Genomic DNA, 21,743 nt, shown 5'->3' on the forward strand with positions numbered 1-21,743 from the left:
ATAAATCAGGCTCAGTCAGAAAGTACACAAAAATACCTTCACAGTCTGCTGATCAAAAGACGATTACATCTGGATATGACAGGTGGTAGGTATATTTACTGAAGCAGTTTTAAGCATTTACAATGCAAGTGTAACAAATTACCATTTATACACATGAAAATAATCAAGTATAGTATTGTTGTGTTACATTGTAGTACATATATGATATAAACTGTTATATATGATATAAAACTTTCAACAAAAACAACTTTCAAAATAATATGAAATTATTAAACAGTAATTATAGGATTTTTTGAATGTGTCTTGTTGATGAAATTAAGTTTAAAAACAAATATTATTATGAATTTGTGACAAAATTACAATAATTAATTACATACAATATTTTACTTTTCTTGGAGGAATATCGTCAGCTTTGATAACATCTACTGTGGCAGACTTTTATTGTAAGACCAGTTGAACTGAATGGGTGACACATTGAGGAGAGAAAGTTAATGGAAATTTGTCAAATCTGGGTGATGCTGAGGAGACTCAGAAATGAGACAGTAAAAGAAGTACATGGATTAGCCGTTTGGTTAGTAACATAACTGACAGTGACTGAAGCAAAGAGGACACAAAATGCAGACTGGCAGTTTCAGAAAATATAAATGTGAGTGTTAGAAAATATTTTGTGAAAGTACTTGTCTCCAGTGTAGCCTTGTATGGAAGTGAAATGTGGATGAAATTATCGACAATACAGGAACAGAAGACTTTGAAATGTGGTGCTACAGAACAATACTGAAACCTATATCGACAGAATGAAGGGGCACTAAACTGATTTGCAGAGAAAAGAGCTTTATGACACCATTAGCCTAGAAGAAGACACAGGACTCATCTGGAGGCATTCAGCAGTTTTATTTGGCAAATGAGATTAATGTAGGGGGTAAAATTTTTTAGAGGAAGACCAAGGCTTGGCTGTAGTAAGAGGGTGCAAGCGGATGTAGGGTGTTGTTCTCATGTAGAGATGTGGATTCCTGCACAGCACAGACTAGCATTGGTAGTTGCATCAAAATACTTGAGACTAAACATCACAATGGCTTTAACTATACATGGAAGGAGTCACCATGTCAACATCTACACCTGAACTATGGTTGCAGGAATCAAAATTCGATTTTTTAAAACTAATGGCATAATTTTTGACACACATCTGCAAGCTGCATGTGTGCCAACTGTCGAAAATAATTATGTAACTGTCTTCAAGTACAAAATCAGCCCGTATAGAAGCAAATTCATGTACATGCATGTTAAAAATGCTCTTGTGGTCTTCAGTCCGGAGACTGGTTTGATGCAAATCTCCATGCTACTCTATCCTGTGCAAGCTGCTTCATCTCCCTGTACCTGCTGCAACCTACATCCTTCTGAATCTGTTTAGTGTATTCATCTCTTGGTCTCACTCTACGATTTTTACCCTACGCGCTGCCCTCCAATACTAAATTGGTGATCCCTTGATGCCTCAGAATATGTCCTACCAACCGATCCCTTATTCTAGTCAAGTCGTGCCACAAATTTCTCTTCTCCACAATTCTATTCAATACCTCCTCATTAGTTATGTGATCTACCTATCTAATCTTCAGCATCCTTCTGTAGCACCACATTTCCAAAGATTCTATTCTATTTTTGTCTAAACTTTTTATTGTCCATGTTTCACTTCCATACATGGTTACACTCCATACAAATACATTCAGAAAAGACTTCCTGACACCTAAATCTATACTCGATGTTAACAAATTTCTCTTCTTCAGAAACACTTTCCTTGCCATTGCCAGTCTACATTTTATATCCTCTCTACTGCGACCATCATCAGTTATTTTGCTCCCCAAATAGCAAAACTCATTTAGTACTTTAAGTGTCTCATTTCCTAACCTAATACCCTCAGCATCACCCGATTTAATTTGACTACAATCCATTATCCTCGTTTTGCTTTTGTTGATGTTCATCTTATATACTCCTTTCAAGACACTGTCCATTCCATTCAGCTGCTCTTCCAGGTCCTTTGCTGTCTCTGACAGAATTGCAATGTCATCGACGAATCTCAAAGTTTTAATTTCTTCTCTATGGATTTTAATTCCTACTCCAAATTTTTCTTTTGTTTCCTTTACTGCTTGCTCAATATACAGATTGAATAACATCGGGGATAGGCTACAACCCTGTCTCACTCCCTTCCCAACCACTGCTTCCCTTTCATGCCCCTCAACTCTTACAACTGCAATCTGCTTTTGTACAAATTGTAAATTGCCTTTCGCTCCCTGTATTTTACCACTGCCACCTTCAGAATTTGAAAGAGAGTATTCCAGTCAACACTGTCAAAAGCTTTCTCTAAGTTTACAAATGCTAGAAACGTGCTAACCTCACGATAATACAATTCTATTGTTTAGTACCATAAGCTACATAGGTGCCAGCAATGCTAATCTGGAGTCTGTGTGCAAGGAATCCAGTTAGAGTCACACTCTTAGCTACAGTTTGTTTATAAAATCACTGTCCTGAGTCTGTGAGCTACATGTTTTGCCAGATTTAATAAAAAATGTATTAATCTGTGAAATATTTGGTTTATTTTAGAAAGAAAACTTCCTGTGAGTACACACAGCAGTTAGTAGAACCCAAAAAAAAGGAAATAATAAAAGATGTAATAAAGCTTGAAGACAGCCAGTCAGGTTGTACCGAAAGAAATAAGAATAGGAAATCCTTGCTTGTGAGTATTTATTATTTAAAATATTTACCAATAATTTGCAATGCCAAAGCATGTGCAATAATTTGCAAATCATGCAAAATAATTCACTGTGGAATATTATAATTTTCAAGAAAATTCATATTGCAGATAAGATGCAAGGAGTTACTAATATGCTATTTGTAATATACTTTGAATAAATTTTCTCTAAAATACATCTAGTTTCACAAAGCCTTTCAATAATATCAATGTAGACACAAGGGAATTACGACTTGGCCGGCCGGGGTGGCCGAGTGGTTCTAGGCGCTACAGTCTGGAACCGCGAGACCGCTATGGTCGCAAGTTCAAATCCTGCCTCGGGCATGGATGTGTGTGATGTTGTTAGGTTAGTTAGGTTTAAGTAGTTCTAAGTTCTAGGGGACTGATGACCACAGAAGTTAAGTCCCATAGTGTTCAGAGCCATTTGAACCATTTGAATTACCATTTGTAGCTGCAAGCAAGCATTGATTAAAATCAACGGGGAAAATTGAAAATTTGTGTTGGACTGGAATTCGAGCCCGGGTCTCCTGCTTGCTAGGCAGATGCTCTGACCACTAAACCATCCAGACAAAGTGGTCATTGCAGCTGCACAGACTACCCTTGCGCACTTCCTGTCAGAACCAAACTCACATCTTTTTCGCACACTACTAATATAGTGCCCCTGCCCGTTATCCTCATTATTCTCGACCTTTTGCTGAAGAGTTCGAATGTGTTGTGCATCTGCACTGAAGAGATCATTGGCCAGTCTCGCCTTAATGGTATATGAGGTGCCTGTTCTTTTGGAAATATCCAAAAGGGCAGACACCATTTTGGTCCTGCAGCCCTGTGAGTAATGAGGATAATGGGCAGGGGCACTATGTCAGTAGTGTGCGGATAAGTTGAATATTTGGGTCTGACAGTAGGTGTGCTTGGGCAGTCCTTGCAGTTGCAATGACCAATGTGTCTGGATGGCTTATTAGTCAGGGCGCCTGCCTAGTACGCATGAAACCTGGGTTTGAATCCCAGTCCAACACAAATTTTCAACTTTAACCATTGATTTAATCAACGCCCACCAGCTGCTATATATCGTAATTCCTTTGTGCCTTGATTAATAATGGCTGCAGGATCAAAATGCTGTCTTCTCTTTTGGATATGTCAGAAAGAAGAGAGACTACATATATAATATCAATGTAAATGAAACAAATGGTCCACAGTCTACTTAAAAGGCCTTTACCCATCAGTCATTGTGATTTTCTTCCATTTTAGTAACATTCTTCGTTGGAATATGATATCAACTTCTTCTTTCCAGAACAATACCATATCTAAAGGAATTCATGAAATAAAGATGGTTAACCAAAGTAATGTTTTTAAGACCAATATATTATGAATCAATTGAATCTCATTGAACTTGACTGATTCCACTACACTGTTTTGAAATTCCTTTATGAGCAATACACATTTGATAAAGTATCTTAAACTGTGATGCATTAATTTATCACTTAGAATTGTACAATCTCCCATGAGGTGTGTCAATCACAGCAGTAATAGAAAAGTTTCAAACATCATGCGTACTTTGGCTCAAACCTCCTGCCAAAACTACAAAATCAGTTCTATCACTGAATTTGCCTTACTGCAAAGTGCTACTGTGGAGAAAAATGAATAAATAAATCGTAGATCAATTTTCAGTAATTTTTTTTGTATTTATGGTTAATAAGATTACAAAAACATAAAGGTCATCATGTTAGGATGCTGATGGAGACTGCTTGCGCGATGATTCGTGTCATACCCAATGTCGACAAATGATACTGTTTCGCTCTCAGAATTAACATCAGGTCTATGTTGTAATTAGATGTGGTCAGGTGAGGAAGAAAGCAGTGTCAGCAGCAGCTACTAAAAGGCTGGATCTAAAGACAGTTCACACAGATGTGACACAGTCAGACAGAAATGGAAATACTGGTTGTCATCGATAGCAAAATACAAAGAGTAAACAAGTTAAAGCTGAATATTGCATCAAATTATTTTTATGCTGTTCTCTCAATTGGATAGATGAAATTTCAATTTATACCAAAATTTATGTTCATGTAATCAAAATATGTCACAGGGAGATTTTTTTAAACACATTTGGGGCACTGAACATGTTATTGACTCCACTTACACAACATCATGTTAAAGACTCTTCAATAACTGAATGCTTACTTATAAATACCACTGAATAGGCAGGTAACAATTCTTAGAAGGGCGATTTGTTATTTTCGAGTCAAATATTTGTGATTACTGAAGGGCAAATCATCTCATATGCAAAACCATTTAATAATAATAAGATAGTAGCCTAAATGTACTATAAGAACATACTATTATTAGCACTCAAATCAATCGTACAGAAGAGAACTTCTCTAGATCATAATCCAGCTGCAGACATAGGAATACATATGTTCCTTTACTTTCCATTCCCCCCTCACACCAGTCACCCTTTTTCCATTTAAACTCTGTTCAGTTATGCAGATAACTACCTACTTGTTCTATGAAGTACACAATCTTTACACCTATCTTAGTTATTTCTTTGCACGTTAAACAAAGATTTTTCCCAGTATAGTAAGTACAAAATACCCTTGAGTGGTCACAATTTGGACATGTAAGCATACTTATATACCCACAACTAAAAGATAGCACAATGAAAAAGAATGAGCAATACAACACGGATTAATGAATGAACAAGCCAAGAAAAGTCAGAGAAACATTGATACAAGCAACCAGTTCCCTGCAGTACACAAGAGTGAAGAAGTAAAATATTACAAACATGTCTCACTTTCCAAGATTGTAAAAGAAGAAGAAAGAAAGTCAAAATTTTAAAAACTGCAAGCTAACAAGTATGAAATTCTGTGTGTGTGTGTGTGTGTGTGTGTGTGTGTGTGTGTGTGTGTGTGTGTGTGTGTGTGTAAAAACAATGTCTCCTCACCTCTTCAAATACCAATAATAACTTCACATAAATCAAATAATGGAAGTTAAACATGAAAGATACATACTGATTTTTTTCACGTTCACTGGAAAGCACATTGAAACACAAAAGCAGTTTTCTGTACATAAAATTCATATCAACCACAGTTCCAATATAAATAATAGTAAATGTTAGTTCTCAAAAGATTTCTAGCTCATAAAACATAAAGAACAAGAAAAGTGTAGTATTACCTGTAGAACAAGAATTATAGTTGTTTGAATTGAAGCTCATGGTTTCTGGACAAGGCCCAGTACTTTTATTGCACAAAAGACCCTATTTCCTGAAAGAAAAAAGTCATGGTTTCCTTACTTACAAGATATTTACTTTACACAAAGAGATGTTGTCTAAATTTTCCCACAAATTTATAAACTGATATCAAAGACAGACCATATTCGGATACAGACTAAATACAAGGTTCAAAATATTTAATGTTGGTCGATTATAGAAATTAAACAAAGGCAAGACTGTTGATGTCACTAACGCATATATGAACTAGAAAGCAACATCAAATATAACTGTTGACTCATTAAGTACAGTACACACACAATAACAGAAAATAAAAATCCAAGATTTGAAATTCATGCAGATGCTAGCAACCAGTGTTGGCTTATGGCAAGTTTTACCAAAACTATGTGATCAAATGTATCCGGGCACCCCCAGAAACATACGTTTTTCGTATTAGGTGCATTGTGCTGCCACTTACTGCCAGGTACTCCATACAAGCGACCTCAGTAGTCATTAGACATCATGAGAGAGCAGAATGGGGCACTCTGCAGAACTCATGGGCTTTAAACGTGGATAGGTGATTAGGTGTCACCTGTGTCATATGTCTGTATGCAAGATTTCCACACTCCTAAACATTCCTAGGTCCACTGTTCCCAATGTGATAGTGAAGTGGAAACATGAAGGGACGTGTATGGCACAAAAGTGTACACGCTGACCTTGTCTGTTGACTGACAGAGACCACCGACAGTTGAAGAGGGTTGTAATGTGTAATAGGCAGACATCTACCCAGACCATCACACAGAAATTCCAAACTGCATCAGGATCCACTGCAAGTACAATGACAGTTAGGCGGGAGGTGAGAAAACTTGGATTTCATGGTCGAGTGGCTGCTCATACATCACACATCACCCCGGTAAATGCAAAACGGCACCTCGCTTGATGTAAAGGAGCTTAAACATTGGATGATTGAACAGTGGAAAAACATTGTGTGGAGTGATGCATCACAGTACACAATGTGGTGATCTGATGACAGGGTGCGAGTATGGCGAATGCCCGGTGAATGTCATCTGCCAGTGTGTGTAGTACCAACAGTAAAATTCGGAGGCGGTGGTATTGTGGTGTGGTCGTGTTTTTCACGGAGGGGGCTTGCACACCTTGTTGTTTTGCGTGGCATTATCACAGAACAGGCCTACATTGATGTTTTAAGCACCTTCTTGCTTCCCACTGTTGAAGAACAATTCGGGGATAGCGACTGCATCTTTCAACACGATTGAGCACCTGTTCATAAAGCACGGCCTGTGGCAGAGTGGTTACACGCTAATAATATCTCCGTAATGGACTGGCCTGCACAGAGTCCTGACCTGAATCCTATAGAACACCTTTGGGATGTTTTGGAACGCCGACTTCATGCCAGGCCTCATCGACTGACATCGATACCTCTCCTCAGTGCAGCATTCCATGAAGAATGGGCTGCCATTCCCCAAGAAACCTTCCAGCATCTGACTGAACATCTGCCTGGGAGAGTGGAAGCTGTCATCAAGGCTAAGGGTGGGCCAACACCATACTGAATTCCAGCATTACCGATGGAGGACGCCACGAACTTGTAAGCAATTTTCGGCCATGTGTCGGGATACTTTTGATCACAAAGAGAGAGAGAGAGAGAGAGAGAGAGAGAGAGAGAGAGAGAATGTGTGTGTATTGTTGACAAAGGTCTTAATGACCAAAAGCTTTATTTATTCGTGACAGTCTTTTTGTTGTGCCTATCTGCGACTCAGCATCTCCGCTATATGGTGAGTAGCAACTTTCCTATTCATACTATTGTTGCACAGTATACAACGAAAGGTAAGACAAATAATTGAGAAGCAAGTAGAATTTAATTGACATCAGCTTATTGACTACATGAAAAACTTTGACAATGCAGACAGGAGAAAGCTAACGGAAATACTAGACAAGGGGTCATACCATGGCACTTGCTATGAGTAATCCAACAAACATACGAAGGCTTCAAAATTGGCATTGCCAGGAAATAAAACGTTTAAGTGATACACTTACACTTGTGACAATGATACAGTTTGCCTCTAATGCTTTTCAATATCTAAGTTGACCAAAGGTTGAGAAAATGGATAAAAAAAAAAAAAAAAAATAGTGTTTCGCTTCCACAAATTTACAACTGGCTATGAGGACTCCCGTCAAAAATCCATTTATAAATCAGATATAACTGCCAAGAGCTATAATTTAACATTGACCCAAAAAATGAGTCATGGCTTTTAAACATCAAGACTCAGTTCCAAGCTAAACATTAATCATTAACTAAAAAATAAGGAGTGAATGAATCCAACATATCAGGAAATACCATCTCTTTCACAACTGAAAAAGACATGCTGAAAAACATTGGAAGATTCAATAATATTAATGGGACCGTATACTGAACACTGAATAAAAATATGAGGAGGAAATCCCTAACACAGTTTAACAAAACAATGGCAATACCAACTATACTTATTCAATGAGACTTCTAACAGCTGGAAATGAACAAAAAACGCAGGCTATGGAAATGAGACCCTTATGAAGAACAGCTGACTGCAGACTATCCGACATGGTAAGGAATACAAAACTCAGACAAGAACTGGGACTTAAAGGCACAACTGAACAGGTCAAGGAGCATGGAAATAAACTGCTTGACGAATAAAGTGAAACAGCCAGATGGGAAGGAGGAAATGAAACTTCACAGGCTGAGACAGTAAACGATGTTATTTCAGTGATTAGAAAACTGAGTCAACTTTACAAAGATCTTGACAGTATGAGCCCTCATATCAATATGACATTGGACCCCTCTGGCCTGAATGAATGTATTCATATGTTTGGGAAGGGTGTCATAAAACCATTGTATTCTCTCCTGAGGAAATTCTGAACTACAACCTACAACTCTCGTGACTGGTTCTCGATATCCAGGGTACTGACACTTAGGTGGAGACTACATCCGAGCTGATACCACACGTGGGGGGTCTTGCTGGCCAAGAGAGTCCCTCAACATCATGCAACCAGTTCATACAGACACACAATATGTGCAAACGAGAATTGTTCTGTTGAGAAATGGCACCACAATACCGTCCCAGGAGAGTTCACACATGAGGACATTGGGTGTCCGTGATGTACTGCTGACTCCAGGGCCGCTGAGAGCCAGGACTGGGCCGGGGGTGGGATGTGTCCATGTCCAAACATTGCAACTCAATTTAATTATTGTTATTTTAAAGACTGTTTAACATGATTTACACATGAGGCAATTTGGGGAATATTGGAGAAATGCCAAAAATTCTCACTGCGCAATAGCGCACAGTACCATAATGTTAGTACCATAATGTTCCAAAAAAGAGCATGCAAAAATGCAATCAGGTCATATCTCGGTTTCTGTTCACTGGAGAGATAAGAGGTCAAGTGTTTTGGATAACTCTTGACCTACTGACATTTGGATACCTAATGGCAGGACAAGCAAACTGTAGCTATCCTCCAGTAAGGGGTTAAAACACAACACTACACACTTTCTCCAGTGCAGGCAGATTGAGCAAACGGGATGATTCTTTTGCATTAGGTATGGTCTAAGGTGGACCCTAGGTGGCTTATAAAAGCACCATTTGTTCATCGGCAATCTTGGGGTATGAAAAATATCAATTGTGGGGATGGAAAATTCCATAATTTCTATTCATGGTGGAAAATTTTACTCTTTATTCTTAAGATGACATTCCTGGGGAACTTTGAAACTTTTTTCAATATCATTATCCATCACCAATAATCAGAGGTTCAAAGTTACCAAACGTACAAAGAAAATCTCAAAAAGTAGTTTATAAAAATTTTTGCACTGTGTGTCAAAAGAAACTAAGTAACTAACCGTAGCAAAAGGTCCAAATTTTTGCTGTTCATTCTTTAGACCTTAATTTATAAATCCTATTTTTCTCATTTTTGAAAATCTGTATCCGTTATGAAGATACACCTGAATAACCATGATTTTTCTGGTAGCTAAGGTACCTATTGTGGGGAAGGTCACTTCTGTAATTTCTATTGATGGCAAATTGTCAAAAATTTTACCATATGTTCTTAAGATTATATTCTCAAAGGAATTTCAAAACATTTTTCAGTATCATTATCTGTAACCAAGATCCAGAGTTTCAAAGTTGTTGTACTGACACTAAACTACAGATGTAATATCGGCGTCACCAAACTATGCTTTTAGTCATAATTTTTTTGACTGAAAATTTTATGACACAGTATTTCTGTATAATGTACCTGATACTGTAGTAATGAAAAACAGGCTAAAAACAGTCTTAACTTGTCTGAAAAGACCTTAAATTAACTGCCAAAGACTGTAAAACTAGAAAGACTGGAAATTCAGTAAAATATCTCTAACAACATCTTTCCCGTTTCACTAATACAACCATAAGATGGACGTTTTCAGTGAATTGAGGTCTTTGAGCAATGTATTGAGAAAGAGCATAAAGCAAATGATTTTGTATTAACTTTATATTATGGATAGTTATTTGTTGTTTATGTGTGTCAAAGTATACAAATAAACTTTCAAAACTTCACCGACCCATGGGATTAGTTTCGTATAAGCTACTCTAGCAGGGAAAAGGGAACCGACGGAAAAATCCTCCTGTAGGAGCACAAAACAGTGGATATGTACCTCTTGAAATTGATGAAATGTATGATGAGATAAAAGAAATTATTCAGGTAGTGAAGGGAGATGAAAATTTAATAGTCATGGGTGACTGGAATTCGACAGTACGAAAAGGAAGAGAAGGAAACGAGGTAGGTGAATATGGATTGGGGCTAAGAAATGAAAGAGGAAGCTGCCTGGTAGAAGTTTGCACAGAGCATAACTTAATCATAGCTAACACTTGGTTCAAGAATCATGAAAGAAGGTTGTATACATGGAAGAACCCTGGAGATACTAGAAGGTTTCAGATAGATTATATAATGGTAAGATAGAGATTTAGGAACCAGATTTTAAATTGTAAGACATTTCCAGGAGCAGATGTGGACTCTGACCACAACCTATTGGTTATGAACTGTAGATTAACTCTGAAGAAACTGTAAAAGGGTGGTAATTTAAAGATATGGGACCTGGATAAACTGAAAGAACCAGAGGCTGTACAGAGTTTCAGGGAGAGCATAAGGGAACAATCGACAGGAATGGGGGAAAGAAATACAGTAGAAGAAGAATGGGTAGCTTTGAGGAATGAAATAGTGAAGGCAGCAGAGGATCAAGTACGTAAAAAGACAAGGGCTAGTAGAAATCCTTGGGTAACAGAAGAGATACTGAATTTAATTGATGAAAGGAGAAAATACAAAAATGCAGTAAGTGAAGCAGGCAAAAATGAATACAAATGTCTCAAAAATGAGATCGACAGGAAGTGCAAAATAGCTAAGCTGGGATGGCTAGAGGACAAATGTAAGGATGTAGAGGCTTATCTCATGAGGGGTAAGATAGATACTGCCTACAGGAAAATTAAAGAGACCTTTGGAGAAGAGAGAACTACTTGTATGAATATCAAGAGCTCAGATGGAAACCTTGTTCTAAGCAAAGAAGGGAAAGCAGAAAGGTGGAAGGAGTACATAGATGGTCTATACAAGGGTGATGTACTTGAGGGCAATGTTATAGAAATGGAAGAGGATGTAGATGAAGATGAAATGGGAGATATCATCGTGAAGAGTTTGATAGAGCACTGAAAGACCTAAGTCGAAACAAGGCCCCGGGAGTAGACAACATTCCATTAGAACTACTGACAGCCTTGGGAGAACCAGTCCTGACAAAACTCTACCATCTGGTGAGCAAGATGAATGAGACAGGCGAAATTCCCTCAGACTTCAAGAATAATATAATAATTCCAATCCCAAAGAAAGCAGGTGTTGACAGACGTGAAAATTACCGAACTATCAGTTTAATAAGTCACAGCTGCAAAATACTAACGCGAATTCTTTACAGGCAGATGGAAAAAACGGAAGAAGTCGACCTCGGGGAAGATCAGTTTGGATTCCATAGAAATGTTGGAACACGTGAGGCAATACTGACCCTACGACTTATCTTGGAAGAAAGATTAAGGAAAGGCAAACCTATGTTTCTAGCATCGGTAGACTTAGAAAAAGCTTTTGACAATGTTGACTGGAATACTCTCTTTCAAATTCTGAAGGTGGCAGCGGTAAAATACAGGGAGCAAAAGGCTATTTACAATTTATACAGAAACCAGATGGCAGTTGTAAGAGTCGAGGGAAATGAAAGGGAAGCAGTGGTTGGGAAGGGAGTAAGACAGGGTTATAGCCTCTCCCCGATGCTATTCAATCTGTATATTGAGCAAGCAGTAAAGGAAACAAAAGAAAAGTTCGGAGTAGGTATTAAAATCCATGGAGAAGAAATAAAAACTTTGAGGTTCGCCGATGACATTGTAATTCTGTCAGAGACAGCAAAGGACTTGGAAGAGCAGTTGAACAGAATGGACAGTGTCTTGAAAGGAGGGAACATCAACAAAAGCAAAATGAGGATAATGGAATGTAGTCGAATTAAGTCGGGTGATGCTGGGGGAATTAGATTAGGAAATGAGACACTTAAAGTAGTAAAGGAGTTTTGCTATTTGGGGAGCAAAATAACTGATGATGGTCGAAGTAGAGAGGCTATAAAATGTAGACTGGCTATGACAAGGAAAGTGTTTCTGAAGAAGAGAAATTTGTTAACATCGAGTATTGTTTTAAGTGTCACGAAATCGTTTCTGAAAGTATTTGTATGGAGTGTAGCCATGAATGGAAGTGAAACATGGACAATAAATAGTTTAGACAAGAAGAGAATAGAAGCTTTCAAAATGTGGTGATACAGAAGAATGCTGAAGATTAGATGGGTAGATCACATAACTCGTGAGAAGGTATTGAATAAAATTGGAGAGAAGAGCAGTTTGTGGCACAACTTGACTAGAAGAATGGATCGGTTGGTAGGACATGTTGTGAGGCATCAAGGGATCACCAATTTAGTACTGGAGAGCAGCATGGAGGGTAAAAATCGTAGAGGGAGACCAAGAGATGAATACACTAAGCAGATTCAGAAGGATGTAGGCTGCAGTAGGTACTGGGAGATGAAGAAGCTTGCACAGGATAGAGTAGCATGGAGATCTGCATCAAACCAGTCTCAGGACTGAAGGCCGCCACAACAACAACAACAACAACAACAACAACAACAAGTACCTCTTGAAAAGATTTGAACACAAAAGTGGGGAACCAGTTGCCCCAATCCTCATTCTGCCCCCCTTATAAATTTTTTTTGCATGGGAGCATATTCACACCTTTTGTGGCAGAGAGACAGTGGCAATGGAAGAGAGAGGAGACATTGATGGTGGGAGAAAGTGTCAGTGAAAGAGAAAGAGAGCTGGATGAAGACAATAGCAGTTGGAGCCACAGATAAAGAAGATACTGATGGTGAGTGAGAGACAATGGCAGTAACAGAGGGAGGGGGAGGGGAAAGGGAGGGAGGGGGAGGGGAAAGGGAGGGAGGGGGAGGGGAAAGGGAGGGAGGGAGGGAGGGAGAGGGAGAGGGAGAGAGAGAGAGAGAGAGAGAGAGAGAGAGAGAGAGAGAGAGAGAGAGAGAGATAAATGGAGATAGGGGCAGTGGGAGGAAAAGAGACAGGAGACAGTGGAAATGAAAAAGAGAGACGAGTGGACAGCATTCACAGGCTTGGGTCTGGACCCTCCCAGATCAGCAAACTTTAACACGTAAGTATTGGGGAGGGTGCATTTCCAACCAAAATTTTAAACATTTGAGTACAGGGGAAAAGTTAAGTTGGAACCCCCCCCCCCCCTCAAAATTTCCAAAATTCTGAGAAATAGTGGAGACAGTGGCAGTGCCAAAGAAACACAAAAGAAGACAGTGTAAGTGAGCAGAGTCCCTCCATTTCATCAGAGAATGATAGAAATGCTTGAAATATTAAAAAGCAAAAAAGTTGGGACTTGGCTACTCCAACTATATAAGGAGGTCACAGAGTTTGAAAATGGTATGACACTAGTTGTAACATGATAGGTAAAAGAAAATAGAGATAACCCAGGCAGCATTTTGCACAAGGGGGTCTAAAGGCACAACTAAGTGAGAGGGGAAGAAAGTAACTCATGGTCACATGGCGGGTATCTACCATAAGAAAAGGCTCTCTCTCCTATAACCACCTCAACACAGAGAGCAGAGAAGTATTACAGTTTAGTGTAAAATCCACTCTCTCTCTCTCTCAGGAAATGCAATACTTTTATAAGGGCTGTCTCATCATCCACGAGCATCTGCGGTGGTGAGGTAGGCATGCTGAGAGCGTGCTGCACATCAAACAGGGCGCACTCAACAAGAACGTGCGCTATCATCAGTAAACTACCACAGCTGCAGTGAGGAGGATCCTCCTGAGACAGAAGGAACTCGTAGGTGAGTCTCGTGTGGCCAATGTGTAGTCGGCAGAACACAATGCCACCTTTCTGAGAGGCCTGCAAAGATGTATGCCACACCTTAGCGGACTCTTTTATGACTCTCAACTTGTTTTGGGTCACAGTAGCCTGCAATTCTAATTCCCAGAACCTCAAAATATTGTGTCGAAGTTGCAATCTTAAGTTGGAGCCTGGTACTCCAATGTCTCCTGTAGTTGTGTCTTTAGCAAGCACAGTCTGCAAGCTTATTTCCTGGAATGCCTATGTGGCTCGGTGTCAAAATGAAGATCACTGTCTTTCAAGAGCTGTAGAGATCTACCAATAGGCCCTGTATTGTTGGTGACCACAAAATTTTTGGGATAGCACATAGATTTGCCTTTTAAGTAACTCATGGAATCACTAGAGGTCCGAAAACTTGTTGTGACCATGGATTTGATGTACTGCAAAGCCTGAGATATGGCAACCAACTCTGCAGTGTATACACTGCAGGCACTCAGCAGAGAGCTTCTCGTTGTCCCCATGTGTGTGCAAATGCATTACCGATCCTGTTGTTGACTTTTGATCCACCCGTGTAGATGCATACTGAATTAGAATAATCGTGGAAGATCGAACGAAACAGGTGTCGGAGGACAGGATCGGCAACCTTCTTGGTACCACCTAAGAGGTCCATCCGTATCATAGTTCAGGGTACAGACCACTAGGGGTGTTGAGAGGGAGCTCTAGGAGCACAGGCTAAAGGAGGCTGTCGGAGGTCCTTCAGTAGATTATCAAGTCAGATCCCAGCTGGTCTATCCAGTTTTAGGAAATGCACAAACAGTCTGAATTGTTGGTTGTGGAAGACAGTTAAGTGACCCAGCTGAGTAGGCATCTGACAGATTGTGACTGTATAATTTACCAGATGCTGCTGTCATTTAATCTGCAGTGGTGGGACACTGGCTTCAGCCAGGAGGCTGTCAACAGGACTCGTACGGAAATCCCCTGTTGCCAATCATACTCCAGTGTGGTGAACAGTGTCCAGCAAGTCAGTACAGATGGTGATGCCAAGCTGTAGGCAACATATCCATAGCCCAAGTGGGATAAAAATCAGCGCTTTGTAAAATCTCAGAAGAACTATGCAGTCCAGACTTCGTGAGTAGTTACTAAGAAAATATACAGCATTTAACTTCTTCATGCAATCTGCCTTGAGCTGGCAGACATGTGGCAGCCAAGTTAACTTGTCAAATAAAATGCCTAAGAATTGAAAAGTTTAAACGATGTCAAGTAACTGCTCACCAGGATAAATTTATGGGTGCAGGTGCACAGTCTGGAGTTGGAAAAAATGCACAACTCATGATTTTGCAGGAGAAGACTGATAGCCATCATTCACAGGCCAGTCATGTATTCTACAATCAGCCCCCAGAAGTTGGTCCTCAGTGGTGCGCAGTAATGCAGAGGCATAGTAAATCCAAAGATCATCCACATACAGTGATGGACAGACTGTGAGACCACTGCATTTACGATGCCACTGATGGCAACAGCAAACAGCATTACGCTCAGAACCGATCCCTGAGAGACTCCAGTCTCCTCTACATATCTGTTGCTGAGAGCCAAACCTACCTGGACCCAAAAAAGTCAGAGAGGTAGGAAATTCTGGATAAAATAGGGTAAACTGCCTCGGAAATTCCACTAATGCAATGTAGACAGGACATGATGTCACCGGGTGGTATTGTATGGCCTTCTGTAGGTAAAAGAACACAGAAGTCAGATGTTGGAAATGGGCAAAAGCATTGCACACTGCAGATTCCAAATGAACCAGGTGATCTATAGTGGACCAAAAATCCTGAAAAGCCACTTGGAATCTTGATATATGCCCTCCAGCTTCAACACACCAACAAAGATGGCAGTTGACCATTCATTCCAACAGCTTACACAGCCCATTCATCAGAGAGATTGGCTGGTAGTTAGTTAAAATATGTGGCTCCTTTCCACGCCTCAGGATGGAAATAATTACACCTTCCCGCCATTCAGAGGGAAATTCTCCTTCCCACCAAATATAATTAAAAACCCCAAAGATATGTTTCATGCTGTCTGCACGAAGATGTTTGAGCATTTGGCTATGGATTTTGTCAGGTCCAGGTGCCATATCTTGATATGCTAGCAAAGTGTTGTGAAACTCTCATTCACTAAAATGGACACTGTATGATAGAGAACTGTTTGCATGGAAGGATAGTAGGCTGCTCTCAATAAGGTGTTTTCAGGCCAGGAAATGAGGATGATAATTACTGCAAGTGGACCCTTCAGCGAAATGTGCCGCAAAACATTCAGCAAGTACCACGGGATCAGTGCAGATGTTACCAATGACAAGAATGCACAGAATCACCATGGGTGGCAGATAGCTGCAAATGCGGCAGAGTTTAGTCTATGCTTGGGACACTTAGGAAATGGGATTGCATAGGTGACACACTTTGCTCCCTACACTCATGCTTCCTTTTCTTTATTAGAACCCACACTTTAGCCTGGAGTCTTTTGAATGCTATTAAATTATCCATAGAGGGATGGTGCTTATGCCATTGAATTGCCCTGCAGTACTCTCTCATAACTTGTGGCTACAGTTTCAGACCACCGTCGAACCAGCGGTTGTTGGGATGAGCAGAGGAGTAGGGTGTTAGGGTATCATTGCTGGTGCAGCCTGAATAATAGTATCAATAGTATCCGTCACACACATGCCTGCAAAAGTGGCTGTAAAGCCAGTCAGCTTCCCAAAGCAACCAACACGGATCATGTTCCAGATGTCTGTGAGTAGAGAGGGAGAGAACGATAGGAAAATGGTCAATGTCACAAAGATCACCATGGACACATCACTGAATTTAGGGTAAGACATTTGGGCTGCAAATTGTGAGATCAATAACTGAGTATGTTCCGTTGACTGCACTGAAATATGTTGCAGTTCCAATGTTGAGCTGCCAGACATCCAATTCTGAAAGATGTTCTAGAACTTGGTCTCTGTGAGACATAGTGTCGCAACCCAAAATGGGGACAAGAATTTAAAAAGCCAAAAAGGTGAGGGGAAAAGTGTTAAAAAAAGAAGAGAGAACGAAAACCTTCATAAGTCCAAAGAATAGTCAAAATACCAACATAAAAATGTGACCAAATAAAAAGACACTTATTAGTCACCTCTTACGACAGGCAAGGAAGGGTGTGGGTCTATTCTAGCCCCTGACACCACAGTGGGTATTCACAACAAAGAGAGACTGGATAAAAGGATCTGTGTGTTAGAAGAGTGCAAATATGTTGGTATGACAGCATTTTTGGTGAAGAAGGCGGAATGAGGATTGAGGCAGCTGGTTATTCACTATTCTGTCAGAGTCTTTTCAATAGGAACACATTCCCCTTCCTGTGCTCCAAGAGGAGATGGTAATATACGAGGGTTGGAACTTTAATAGTGGCAATTATTTATTTACAGCTCGTAGAAAATAGATGTGTGTTTCAAAGTTTTACTGACCTTCAAAGTAGTCACCAGCATTGTGTATAACCCATTGCCAGTGATGTGGAAGTCGTAGGATACTCTTAGCAATGCCAGTTGTGTTGACAGTTCGAGCGGCATGGTCTATTGCCCGACGAATTTGTAGCAGTTCTGAAGTGAATGCCACGAACTGTTTCCTTCAGTTTAGAAATCGAGTTGAACTCACGAGGGCTTAAATCAGGGAAGTGCAGTAGATGGTATAGCACTTAGTAGCCCCATCAATCAAACAAATCCCTGATTTAAGCCCTTGTGAGTTCAACTCGATTTCTTAACTGAAGGAAACACTTCACAGCATTCGCTGAGGGGCAGAAGGCAGGTTGTAACAGATGTGCCAGTACGGTCGTTAGTCTAAAGTCATCTGGGTCGTGTTGAGAGTCTAAATGAACAGGTGAATAATTTGTTTTAGTGTTATTTAGTTAAACTGTTCTGAGTATATACAAATATAAGAGAGCAGTACACTAGGTATATCCGACGGAGGTGGAGCATTTATTAAGGTGTTTGCCTCAGATTCAGGAGGGCGAAGGCTCATTCACTGTCCATCCATGATGATTAAAGTTTTCTTAAATGACTTCAGGCAAATGTCACAATGTTTTCTTCAACAAGGTAACAACTGACTACCTGGACTTTCTTCATTATACATGTGCATATATTCACATATCTGTACATGTCACTCACATTCTCCTTGTACAAAGCAGATAGATCCTTACAGTAAAATGATGCTTCATTGTTGAATATACTAGCACCACACAGATAGTGCTGATCTGAAACTTCCTGGCAGATTAAAAATGTTTGCTGGGCGGGATCTCAAACCTGGCATCTTTGCCTTTGGTGGCCAAGTACTCTATCGACTGATCTATCTGACCACTTATCGAACTGCCTTCACATATCTTACGCGAGTGTATCTTCACAGAATTAAACTAATGTTCACCATGAATTTTCAAAACCAAACTGCATTATAACATTTCGTGTGTTGAGATGGCTGCATGGGCATGTTCCAAAAAAAAGTTCACAGAAGTTTTTCTGTGTACCTTGCGAGACCAGCACTCCTGTAAGGAAGGCTGCTTTTCCCACAAGGTATGCACGAGAACTTCATCTTAGTATGGAACCTAGGAGAAGAGGTACAGGTGTCTGTAGGGCTGTGATGTCAATTCTTGAGTAGTACCTAGATAGCTCAGTCACTGTATTTTTGCATGTAGATTCTTTTTATTTCAGATAAATAGGGCAAGTGGTTTTGATCCCAGGTTTACAAGCTGAGCTTTGGGCAACATCTGATTTTGTACTATGCATAGTTTGTACTTTGAATTCAAATGTTATGATATGGATCTTTCTTATGCATAATTTTTCTTGCTCTTCCATGATTCTTGGGGTGACCTGACAAGCCAAAAATGTACTTGTTGAATATTTGATATTCGGCTTTGAGACTATTTAATTCACCTGTGGACAAGAGTCCACAGTAAACAATCATATTCCAACTCTCCTTGCATTTTCCATGTGGCTTTAGATGAGGGCAGCAGCAACGGCAGGCTTATTTATACAGGGATCATGTTTATAAGGACATTGTACCTGTCGTGATATTGCAGTGTAAGAGCTAAAAACATAATTTGTACACACAGACATTAACATAGTTATATGTCTAGTTTGAAAACCATAGAGCAGGTAGTCGGCCATGGCCTTATAGAATGAACCACTCCAGCAGTTGCCTCAAATAATTTAGAAAAAGCAAGGAGAACCTGAATCAGGATAGCCAGATGGAGACAAGGAACCATCATCCCAACGACATAGATAGTCTGTTTGAAAAAGCGTAACGAGGTATAGGTGTAATTTTGCATACTGAAAGTAAAGCCAAATACCACATTAATTCTTTAATGGGAAATCTAGCCAAAAAATGGTATATAATGCCCATAGGTTACTAATAAGACTGCCTTAAAAGTTAATTTTGAGAATGTTTTGTTCTAAAGATACAGTAACGCACTAAACACTAACAGTACAATATAGTATTGTGTAGTATTGGAGAGCAATTCCGCCTTATGCAAGACACCTTTTTGGATAAGTTTTCATCCAGGTATATTTCATCACTTTTTGTGTTATCTTCCAAAAATTTTCAAGCCTTTGCTAATGTGGAAATTGCGTCTTCAAAGGAATTATGTGCATCAGATGTAAAACAATGTTTCATTCCTCTTGTGCAAATGTGAATTCAAAACGGAAGGTGGTGTTGTGCAGAAGCAAACAAAAAAATATTCGCACAACAGATACAGCAATGCCACAAGCAGCTCATCCTAACATGGGGCAAGAATAACAGTGTTTGCAGACAGCCGTGGACAGTCAATTGCAGCCAGCTTAATAAATCAAAGTCATAGTAATTACATAGTTGAAGGAAATGTTATAAAAGGTGCACCATTAACAACAGTACTATAATAGAACGCTGAACTTACAGAACCTCTCAATGAACAATGCTACTGTCACCTAGGGTGGCACAATTAACATAGCCTAAAAAAAAGGCTGATAAGGCATTAAAAGCTATAATATCAACACTAGTGAGCCTTCAACACAAAGATGTAATAATAATAATAATAATAATAGTTGGAATATCACACAGAAACGATACTGAGAACAGGTCTTATAAGAATGGTGAAACAATACGAACAAATAAGAAAATAGCCAGATAGTGAAAGCTTTCCAAATAATCAGTTTGCAAGAGTTCCTGAGAACAGAGACTGGTATACTTTTCATGTACTGAACCTAAAGGCTACAGGAAAAGAAGAAATGGAAAGAACTCTACTTGTAAACAATCAACTAAAGCTTGCAATATCACTCAAACTGTAGGATCCAGATGAAACTGGCCAAATGGCACCACAGCTACAACCAAAACAGTACCTGTTATTAACTACAGTGATGTCAAGAGAGCATTAATGAGTAGGAAAATCAGTTTGCGCCAACAGTAGGTCTATGTACTCAGAAGGCCGGACACAAGCAGTGTCCCAAGAAGATAAACAAGACCAATAAAACCCAGAGCTCAAGACAACAAATTTTTGTGGCAAAGTCAGTGTACAGCCTGCCAAGTCAATGGGTAGGGACAGCCAAGTCAGTGAGTGGGAACAACAGAAGTTGTGATATCAACAAGTTCAAACTTTTCAGCATCAATTATCCAGTCAAATGTTTTAGAACACACAGCTTCACAGCTTCAGTGGCTGCAACAAGCGCTTCTGCAGCTCATTGGACTGTATGGAGAAGAAAGGCACCTCAGCACCTTCTATGACAACTAAATGGACAGATGCCAAGTTGGGTAGTAGCTTCAGAACTGCAACAGAAACAAATGCCTGGACTCAGTACTTAATTAAGTGAACCAATAAATACCAATAAGGCTCATGCTTCTACACTGATCAGCCACAATATTATGACCACCAATCTACTATCGATATAAACCCATCTGGGCAGTAGCGGCATCACCTGTTGAGTAATGACAGCCAGCTGGACACACACACACACACACACACACACACGGCATGTGTAGTATCAGTGAGAGTGCTGTCCATGTGTAGAATGGGGAAGGTACACAATCTATCTGAGTTTGACAGAGGGCAGATTGTGATGGTCCAGAGAGTCAGCACAAGCATTAAGGAAACTAGGTGACTTGTTTGGTGTTCAAGGAATTCTGTGGAGAGTGTCTTCAACACATAGCAAAACCAAAGTGAAACTCCATGCAGATGTCATCGGGTTGGATGGCCATCCCTCATTACAGATGTCAGACGTAGTAGGTTGAGCAGACTGGTAAAACAGAACAGGCGGCGAACTGTGGTACAACTATCATCAGACTTTAATGCTGGGCATAGTACAAGTGTGTCCGAATGCACAGTGCACCGGACACT

At 39.8% G+C, this 21,743-nt stretch overlaps 1 protein-coding gene across 8 annotated transcripts in view; it reads right to left on the reverse strand.

Annotated features, from left to right (window-relative positions):
• Positions 1-21,743, reverse strand: part of LOC126424795 (speckle-type POZ protein-like) — a 54,837-nt gene that overhangs the window by 24,951 nt on the left and 8,143 nt on the right. For all 8 annotated transcript variants that reach the window (XR_007576209.1, XR_007576208.1, XR_007576211.1 and 5 more), the window contains one exon: positions 5,906-5,994. Coding sequence is in view for 2 of the 8 variants with exons in the window: in XM_050087583.1 (XP_049943540.1) it covers positions 5,906-5,945 (40 nt within the window). In the remaining 6 variants the exon portion in view is untranslated. The remainder of the gene's footprint in view (positions 1-5,905; positions 5,995-21,743) is intronic.

This window comes from Schistocerca serialis, chromosome 10 (assembly GCF_023864345.2).
Source record: "Schistocerca serialis cubense isolate TAMUIC-IGC-003099 chromosome 10, iqSchSeri2.2, whole genome shotgun sequence".
NCBI lineage: Eukaryota > Metazoa > Arthropoda > Insecta > Orthoptera > Acrididae > Schistocerca > Schistocerca serialis.